The sequence below is a fragment of the Dermacentor andersoni genome, chromosome 9 (assembly GCF_023375885.2).
Source record: "Dermacentor andersoni chromosome 9, qqDerAnde1_hic_scaffold, whole genome shotgun sequence".
Taxonomy (NCBI): Eukaryota; Metazoa; Arthropoda; class Arachnida; order Ixodida; family Ixodidae; genus Dermacentor; species Dermacentor andersoni.
In genome coordinates, this window is record NC_092822.1 from 19,343,287 (window position 1) to 19,353,040 (window position 9,754).

Consider the following 9,754-nt stretch of genomic DNA (forward strand, 5'->3'; position numbering starts at 1 on the left):
CGCCATTTCGGGCCTCATCTTCGAGAGGCCACCGACATCGTAGTGCGACACGCTTCGATAGCGTCATTACTCGATATTTTTTTTTTTTCATATCCTGATCGCAGCTGCCAAATTACACGAGCACGACTGCGTCGTCAAGCTGTGCGCATAATCATTCGTGCCTCTTCAGCAGTAACGCTCACAGACGGGCTAGTTCTCGGATGTTTCTTTCCTTTTTTTTTTTTTCTATACGCGAGCGGCCTTATATTGTAACGTTCCATTTCACAAGAAGGGATGGTTTTGCTTGTCGTTTACTGCATCGCTAAAACTGAGAGCGAAATATATATGTAGGTGCTCAACGCTAAGCCTGCAGGAGTCATTAGAAAACCCGGCTCCAAAGCGAAAGGCAAGACGTATACCACCAGAGAAAAAAAAAAAAGAAAGACGATACGACGTGCCTCGCTCTCGTTCGCACTCGCTCTGACTTTCGCATGTTCTCTGCCGCGGCTGTACTTTCCAGCGACGAATTTCAATACCTTCATATGCTCACATAGTGCCAAAGCCACAATGTCATTATAAGGCACATCGTAGCGGGAAGGAGGGAGGGGTCTGCATTAAGTCCAACCACTTACGGTTCCTTAAGTTGCACCCAATCCACGGTGCACTGGAGGGTGCTCTTGGATTTTGCCTCGCCCCCCCCCCCCCCCCCCCCCCTCGTCGAAATGCGGCCGACGCCGCACTGCTGGTATTCGATCCCGCCCCGTTGGACTTATTAGCAGCGCACAATGCCATGCACTACGAATTTCATTTCCCCCTTATTTTCCGCTTTTAATCATTAGGTCGTACGCCCCTGCAGCGCCTCTAACACCTGGATCGAACCCTCGACGTGACCCGTGTTACAGGTAAGAATGGACGACCAAATCAAACGTTACAATATGCGGGCCGCGGAATAAATGGCACCGCTCATTATGCGAAGGAAAACGGAACACTGAAGCCCGAGAAAGCTCTTTCATCTCTATACACCTCATTATTTCCACATTTAAATTAAAAATAAAGGCAAATTTCCCCCTATGCTTTCTATTGTTCGTTTTCTGTAGAAAACCGTGCGACTGCGGTTGTAACTAACAAAAAAATCGAGCGTCTCATATACTGTTATTCTTCTAGCTCATTGCATGTTAAGATAGTCATAGGATAGCATTTTTTCACAGCTAAAGCATGGAATAACCTCCCAACTGGCATCAAAAGTAATACAAACACTTCACAATGCATAAGAAAAAAAAAATGTGCATCTCCAATTGAATGCCTCTATTACTTTTTTACGGTGCTATAGATTGTCTGAATGCTCTCTGCCTTGCTATTTGTGCTGTTATAAAATGTACATTTTACTCTTACTAAATGTATTTATTGTATGCTTTCTTTTATAATGCGATACTAGGCGATATATTCTGCTTGTATGTCCTGCTATAATGTTTTAAAGTCATGTTGGCACGAATCACTTGTAATTTTCCTTTTGTAATGGCTGCCACACTAGTATAGTCTGCTATGGACCCGGATAATTTTACAAACACATTTTGTATGCAACGAAAATAAAACAACAAAATTATTATTATTATTCCACAAGAAGTTTGTAGGAAGGGCAGAAGATGCCTCGATCATTACTGAGGCATTCCCAAACGATGGGCAGGAAATTAGTGCTCCCGTTTCAAAGTGCCTCAAGCTGCGTGTTTTGACCCAGCAAAAAGCTCCGCACAGCCAAGCTGGCCATACTAAGCGGTCCATAAATAAATCCTCGCCAGATTTCTGTTGATTTTGGAAGTGCCGCAACTTTTTCTCCCCCCCCACCCCCCTTCATCTTCTACAAGCAATAAGCGAAGAAGCAAGCTACCGCTAATAGACACGCAGCCCTTGAAAGCAGCGCAATCAATTCGCAAGCGCTGCAAGAATCCTGAAGGTCAGTGGTCAAGCAGGCAAGACGAACTAATACCGCCGGCCCGCAATGGACGCACCAACACCTTCAGGCTTCGTGCTTTGCTTGAGAAAAAAAGCTGCTGCGTCCGAGGGCCGCACCTTTGGCAATGAATGACGTCGTCGCCCAGCGGTCATCCACTGCCTCGGGCGGGGGGCTTCGACGCGTTGGCAGATCGCCAAACGCGTGTGTTGAGCATTCCAGTTCCCCCTTCGAAGGGGTTCTGCTATCGTAAGAAACGCTTTCCCTCGATGTGAACGTTTTTTTTTTTTTTTCCCCTTAATGTTGGCGTGTGCTTGGAACCACGGGGGCCCAACGCGCGATAAACGTCAAACACCGTCGTCGTCTTGACGACTGTGACGCCGTTTTCGGAAAGGACGTGACGTTTCTAGACCACCACCATAGTGCCCGGTTGAGTTAAAAGGCATGCCTGCTACAACAGGGCCGAAAGCGTTCGCAAAGTTTTAATCCTGCTGCAGACCAGCGGTTAGTAAACCTTTGGCTGTAAGCTGTGGTGGAATGGCCATCTGATTCTTTTTTGCGCTGCAAACACCCGATTTGGCACTGCGACAGGCACTTTTTGACGCAGTGCCTAACGTAGATCCATATACTAGGTATGGTCTCAACTTTAACTGAAGCAACCAGTAAATGTTCCAGAGTCGGCTTTACTTGCGTCAATAAGGCATCCTGGCTAAAGAAAATACAACCCTCGTCTCATTAAAAATTAATAGGACTTTCCCTTTGCGCATATGCCGCCGAAAAGCCACTTCTACGATTTAGACTTGCAGCAGGCCTTGAGCATTCGGCGCGCTTCAAGCGAGCAGGAACAAAAATGTTCGAGCAACTAGGGCGTGTCGACAATACCACGCCCTAGCAGGAACGAAACTAAACCGAAGTTACAGGTAAGTCGCCTACATGTTTCCCGAGTTCCTAACCTGCACAGTCTTTACTGCATAACTGTACCGCGATACCTGCGACAGGTTATGAAATTACAACCGCGCAATCTTGTCCGTACAACCGCGCAGGGTTGCAGAGAAGGTCCGTACTCGTATACGGAAATCATACGTCAGCACTCGAGTGGACGCATTAAAATATATTTTAAAACTGGCTCCGACATCAACTGCTAAGCAATGTGCGACTGGACATTATCCGAGGCTGCGTTTCGACCTTCCCGGCCACGCCGAGTTAAACAGAACTGCAGCACAAAACCAAAATACCGGTTCAGCGGCAGTAAATCGAAACATCGGCCGGATAAAAAAAGAAAGAATCCAACAAGAGCGCGAAAACAGCGAATGCTGGACGGACGGCATCGATGGGCATCGGCTATATCCGTGGCGACTCCGTTGACTTGCAGGACGTTGATCTTGGCGACGGCGTGACTTTAGGTTTTGGTGTCACACTTACTACCCAGACATCGTAAGCAGGAGGTTCATTTGGCGCAGGCTTGACGCCATTTCCAGCTAAAGTGCCGTTCTGGAGCAGTGTGGCGCAAATTCCCCACCACTGCTGTTGGAGACCCGATTTCGGCTGTCGCAGCGTGTACTTTTGTACGCAGCAGCTTACGACCTATGGCGCCGCCTATCGGCTGCCGTCACGATCCGTTCTTTATATATTACTATTTCTTTAATCACAGCACCAACATGAAGGCCAACTACAACCTAAGGGAGCCTTACTAACAAGATGTACTACATTATCAGCGATCAAGCGCCAGCAGTACATTATGAAAGACGACTCCTAGCATGCTACACAAACGTTAACGCTGACGTTAGTACATGACACGTCTCAAGTGCCCTTTCAAAATCAACCGAGCAAACCAAATCGATTTAATCGGGTCTACGCAGCTGCGATTGAGTCAGTGCTACTGCACGTCACAACCCTTTAGGTTAAAGAGCGTTCCGCTCTCCTTAAACCGGCGTCCTACCGCACGCTAGGCCAATAATTTCACGCACCGTTTCAACGTGAAACGAGTGCGTACGGCCAGAAAAATAAAATGGTATTGAAGGACTCGGGTGCGAGTATGCTTGCTTCAAGTGGGCCGTGATGCTGCGCCTCAGAGGCAGGATAGTGCTACATCCGCAACAGGCAGTAAGCACAATGTGGGCAGCTTTACATAAGTTTATAAATCGTCTGCAGACGACACCGAAAAGAAGAGACGACACAAGAAGAGCTCTTGATGGCACAATGCATTTATTCGATGCTTTCGTAAAAATAAAAAGAAAACTCTTCACTATCGTACAAACTTGCATCGTGATGCCCTTGCATTTTTTTTGACATTTTTTTCTCTTCTCTTATTAAAATGTACAAATATACTTTCATATATCATCTATGCGCTGCGAAGATATATTTATAATATATAATATAATTATTATATATACTATTTACACTCATGTGGAAGGCCAGAACGTAGGGTCACAGTCTGCCCCAGCGCCTGACTTCTAAAAGTATGTTCTGTGGACTTTCACAAGACGTAGTACGAACACTCGCGCACACGTTCACAGTTTCTTGAACAAAGGGCAAAACAAAAATGCAACACGGCGAAACGTTCAGTCCAGACGACAACACACGAAGTTAAAAAAAAAAAAAAACGTAAAGCTAGATTGCCGAACAAACACTTCATGAGCTGCTTTGCACAAAATGGAAGGAAAGAAAAAAAACTATCCAACAACACATACGCAGTGCGTATGAAACCAACACTGACTCACGCACAGAGAACGAAAATCACAACTGCGAAAAAAAAAATAACGGAATGAAGAACAGACTTCAGGAACAAAACAAAGAGAAACTTCTCTGCATTTTTTTATAACATTTTCATAATTGTTCGACAACATACTGACAAGTACTCTGCCATATCTGTGAAATCTTACCGACGATAGAACGGAGTTAAATATAACGTTTGGAACATACAAAAAGAAAACGCAAACGGTAGTTACCAGAACGCTATGTCGGAGTAGAACTATTAACACAAATGAAAAACACTTTACTCAGACACGCGACAGGGAACTTGTTCTTTACCGCTAATGGTTTACAGAAACCTAAAATACGAACGTGACTGTAGCGTAGACGAAGTGGGAAAACATAACGCGGACAAATAAACCGACACGTTGCCAGCATCGTTCAAAGCGCACGGCCACAACAAACGTTACTTTTACATTTTTTTAGGAAGAAAAAATGACTGCAAAGAAACGTCGGCAGTGTTACAGGAGTTGTCCCGACGTGTCCATGCGAAATACTTTTTTTTTTGCTTTTCTAGTTAATACAAATGCTTTTCTTTGAGTAAACAAGATTCCTTCGTAAATGCTTTACAAGCACTGAGTAACAGAGAAAAAAATTACACTTAATACGATTACAAACGCACCAGCTAGATGACACAACTTGCTCGCAGAGTTGCTCTTACCACTCTAGTGATAGGAATGGTGTAACGCAGGGGAGAGAAAAAAAAAAGCGAAACACTGCTACCGTTACAAATGAATGCAAAAAAAAAAGAACGCTCATTAAGTTCGAAAGCTAATGCCCACTGATAAGTACACGCACACATCACTATGCTGCGTATGCGATACACGAAAAAAAAAATAATAATCCAGCCGGTACAAGATAACGGAAAGTAGCCCAGCCAACAAAAGTACGGGTCCACGCGCCGATGAGATAGCCCAAAAGACACCGCGACGACTATGGGTGCAATTGGTGTGATAAGGACGGGGACTATCACGTGATCAATACGCACAGATGATTAAATGGGTTCCACTTGTTGACAGAGCCCAACATCAAGAGAGAAACCCTGGTAATAGAATGAAGAAAAAAAAACAGCGTTTAAGAGATGATCGTAGTTGCTTTCGGAATGGTTTTTTTTTTTATAGCCAAGGACACTTCACTAACTCTTGGAAGAATTATATGCCGAAGCGTTTCCATACCAACGGACATTTGTTATAGCTTTCAGCGTCAGAAACAACGCGGAGTGACTTTTTGGTCCAGCCGACTGTCGCGTGAAAGCCGGATGAGAAGACGCAAGCGAGTCAGAAAAGAGACGCAATATTTAGAAACACGTTCTGCTGCGTTCTCTCGTTTTTCTCTTTTCGCCACTCACAGCTGACTCGGCAAAAATGATCTGGCGTGTCTGCGCCAGAGCCGACATTGTAGCCACCGACTCCAGTTTAACGCCACCCGAGCCGTTCAACCAAACTTTTCCGAGACAACTAAAATATCTACACACAAAAGGTTCACGAAAGCTTCCTTAGAAGCGGGCCCCCTGTACCACCACTTAGTAACGCTTTCTCGAGAGGACATTTCACTCCCAGAAGCATACCAGATACGAAAATTGCGGAAAAGGAACTTGGCAATAAATGACCAGCACTTCGAGAGAGGACAGCCTGATGCACCTCCGTGGACATTGTCGTTTCCCCAACGACTGCAAAAAAAAAAAAAAAAAAAAACGCTATGTCGCGTTTTATTCGCGTGTGTATTTTGCCCTATGGTAGTGAACTGAAAAACGACTAGCGCGGATAAGTAACGCGCCCTGATGTACTGAAGACTTGATTAAACGCCACAACGACGTCGATTATTAGAGAACACGGCCATGATGGGCGTCCTAAGAAAGCAGGCGACACTGTCGCGAGTAAATAATATCCGGCGGAGGTGTTTTACGGACAGGTTCACGGAGAGGAAAAGAAAAAAAAAAAAGAACCGAAAGGGCTTCAAACGAAAAGGGAGGTGGCTGTTAACGTCTGCCCGGCAGTTGGTTTGGAAGAAAACGCCGTCGCGAACAGACGCTCGCAGGTGGCAAATCCGTCACGGGACCTAGCCAAGCCACCAGCTGGCCTGCTCGTCGTCCCAACGAACCAAGCGCCTGCTGCGTACGCGCTCACACAACAGCCACAACGACTCCGCTGGAAAGTACGCACAACCACACACAAAAAAAAGGAGAACGTGGAAACGCGAGAAAGACGTGGAAAAAAAAAAATGGGACAGGCTGGTTGTTGGTAGGAGGGTTGGGTGGGTGGGGGGGGGGTTGTGGAGGTGAGATCATTGCTACTCTAGCGCAACTAAACGCGGGCGCCAGCGCTTCGAGTTGAGGGCCGAGGCGACCGGAGAGAAGATTCTTTTTTTTTTTTTTTTCTGGCCTTTTTATTGTTTTATCTGCTTCCGAGGTCGCGAGCGACGAAATGGGAGTGAGGCCAAGGGGGGACTCGAAGAGAAAAAGAAAAGGGTTGCCGGAAACGCAAGCATCGAGGAAACGGCAGCCAGGAAAGACAAGAGGGAAAAAAAATGGAAAGCGTGTGACGACATCCCGGCAACACGGAATTAAAGCGAGAAAGAGAAGAGAGGAAAAAAAATGGAACACGTGCTCGGCAATGTAAGCGTGTTTCGACAGCGGTATTTTCAGAGAACGCGCGGAAAAGTATGTGCTAGCTAGGGCAAGCCCCCACGTGCAAGCCCGCCGAATACGCGATAGTGAAGCCGAAAAGCATGCGTTTCGACGTGTTGGACACTTCAGATAAAGAACAATCATTGTAGGCGAGGGACAGGGAAGGAGCTTTCGACAAGAAACGAGCGAAACGAAAAGATGGATCGAGCTTTTTTTTCCCCGAGATACGGACAGGAGTTCACGCTGACAATCTATTGAGACATTGCGAAGGGAAACGTGAACGCACGCAGCGACGCGATAAAACCTTCGAAAAGGGGTGTGGGAAACAATTCGTGATAGAGAGAAGCTACAAGGATGAGTTTGTGAGGAGTGACACACATACGGGATATCGAAATGGGTGCCCGTTGTCTCTCTTTTTTTTCAGCAGATGCCCGGCGACAGACTGTTTTCCAGCCATCCGACGCCCAGTATGTCGGAGACCTCGGGCGTGAGGTCGGGAAACTGGAAGTGGGTGGCCGAGCTGGAACTGGCACTATCCATAGCGTCCATGTCGCTCAGCGACGTGTTCATGACGAAGGCGTTGAGTTCCTGAGCGCCCCAGGTGGAGGCGAGATCGAACACCTCCGTGATGTGGTCGAGATCGGCGAGTTGCGTCGACGTGTCCGCGAATCGCTGCTGCTGCGGCTGCTGGCTCGAGTGGACGGACGACGAAGACGACGAGGAGGAGGAGGACGTCGTTGAGGACGAGCAAGAGGACGTCGTGCTCGAGGCCGAAGGCGAGACAGCGGCCGCGGATGCGCCTATGAGCTCGGCGATCGAAGGCTTCACGTCGACGACCATGTCTTCGTAGAGCGACACGTTGGTGCTCTCGGGAGACGCCGGCTCCTCGGCCGATGGCGAGCACGGTACCTTGGCCGGCGGCGTGAGCTGACCCGTGGCGATGGGCACGTGCTTGCTGCGGCTGATGCTTTTCTTGAACTTGTCGTCGATGGTGAGCTTCAGCTTCAGCCGCGGGTTGCCGCCGTTCACCGGCGCCACCGATGCGACCTGGACGCACGACTTTTTGGACGACTTGTGGTGGTGATGGTGGCTGCTGCTGTGGTGGTGGTGATGACTGGAAGACTTGTGATGGTGGCTGTGGTGGTGATGATGCGAGGAGCTCTTGTGGTGGTGGTGGTGCGACTTGGAGGACGGCGCCGCGATCGTGGCCACCTTGGCCACGGCCAAGTGGTGGGAGACTTTGGCGGGAGCCGCCGCTGCGGCCGCGCGTTCGGGCGCCTTCGCGGCGGTCGCGGTGGCGCCGCCAGCCTTGACCTTCTTGCGTGGCCGATACTTGTAGTCCGGGTACTCCTGCATGTGCAGCAGCCGCAGCCGCTCGGCCTCCTCGATGTACGGCTTGCGCTCCTGATCGGTGAGCATCTTCCAGCGCATTCCCAGCCGTTTGCTGATCTCGGCATTATGCATGTCGGGCTGCTGCTCGCAGATCTTGCGCCGCTCGATCTGGCTCCACACCATGAACGCGTTCATCGGGCGCTTGATGTGGTTCGTCACCTTCTTGCACTGCGTTGCGTCCGTGTACGGCGTCGGCGAGTTCACGTCCACCTTCAGAGAGCCGAACGGCTGCGCGCAGCGTCGTTTCTGCTCCATCGTATCCGCGTCCACACTACCCGAGCTGTGGGGCACCATCCCTGCCGACGCGCTCACACGGCACACATTAACAGCGGCGAAGAGCGCGAAGCACCACGTGCGACGAACGAAACCACGCCGATGATCGTCTCGATGCTTGCGGTAATCCGAGGGCCGATGACGTTATCCGTTCGCGATGCCTGCCCCGAGAAGTGGGAACTGGTCAACAGGCGAGGCGGGCCAAAGCGAGGCGCCGTGTAGCTTCGGTAATCCACGAGGACTGAGGTGTAGCGCGCGCCAGCCGCTCAACGGTCAAACTCGCTTCCGACACGTGCAAATGTGTCAAACTGCTTCGCGCGCGCTAGCCAGAGACCGAATGAGCGTGCGAGCGGGCAACTGCCGTCGCTTTTATCGACGCGCGCTCCGGATGTGACGTGTTAGAGGCGCGGACCAATCGCGACGCGGGGTGATCGCCCCCAGCCAAGGTTGAACACTCCCGCGACGAAAGTTGCCTGTCAAGGTGCGCCACCCCGAGGCGGCGACGGAAACTAACGCGGCGCGGCGGTTGAAAGCCGCGCAGAAGGCAGCAGAAACAGCAGCAGGCGGCTGCGTGTTCGCGGCGCGCGTGCAAGCGACCGTCGCCGTCGGTTTCGCGCACCGCGATACGTACGTACTCTTCAGCGCAATGCTCGGAAACGCCGCTTTGCTGGATTACTTAGCGAAATATTGGAGTGTTCGCAGCGCCATTAGTATAGTAGCTGAGCGTTGTGTTTACGATTGCCGCTGATTATATTTAAAAAGAAACTACTACCTTTTCTAAACGA

The 9,754-nt window shown here is 49.4% G+C and overlaps 1 protein-coding gene across 1 annotated transcript; it reads right to left on the reverse strand.

Annotated features, from left to right (window-relative positions):
- Positions 1–4,113: 4,113 nt before the first annotated feature.
- On the reverse strand, positions 4,114–9,404 carry LOC126527168 (uncharacterized). Its single transcript, XM_055068599.2, has one exon. It carries the CDS (start codon positions 8,988–8,990, stop codon positions 7,725–7,727), a length of 1,266 nt encoding a protein of 421 aa, XP_054924574.1. The 5' UTR covers positions 8,991–9,404; the 3' UTR covers positions 4,114–7,724.
- Positions 9,405–9,754: the final 350 nt, after the last annotated feature.

Coding starts and splice junctions, on each gene's coding strand:
- LOC126527168 (XM_055068599.2), bottom strand. CDS start 8,990: ATGGTGCCCCACAGCTCGGGTAGTGTGGACGCGGATACGATGGAGCAG.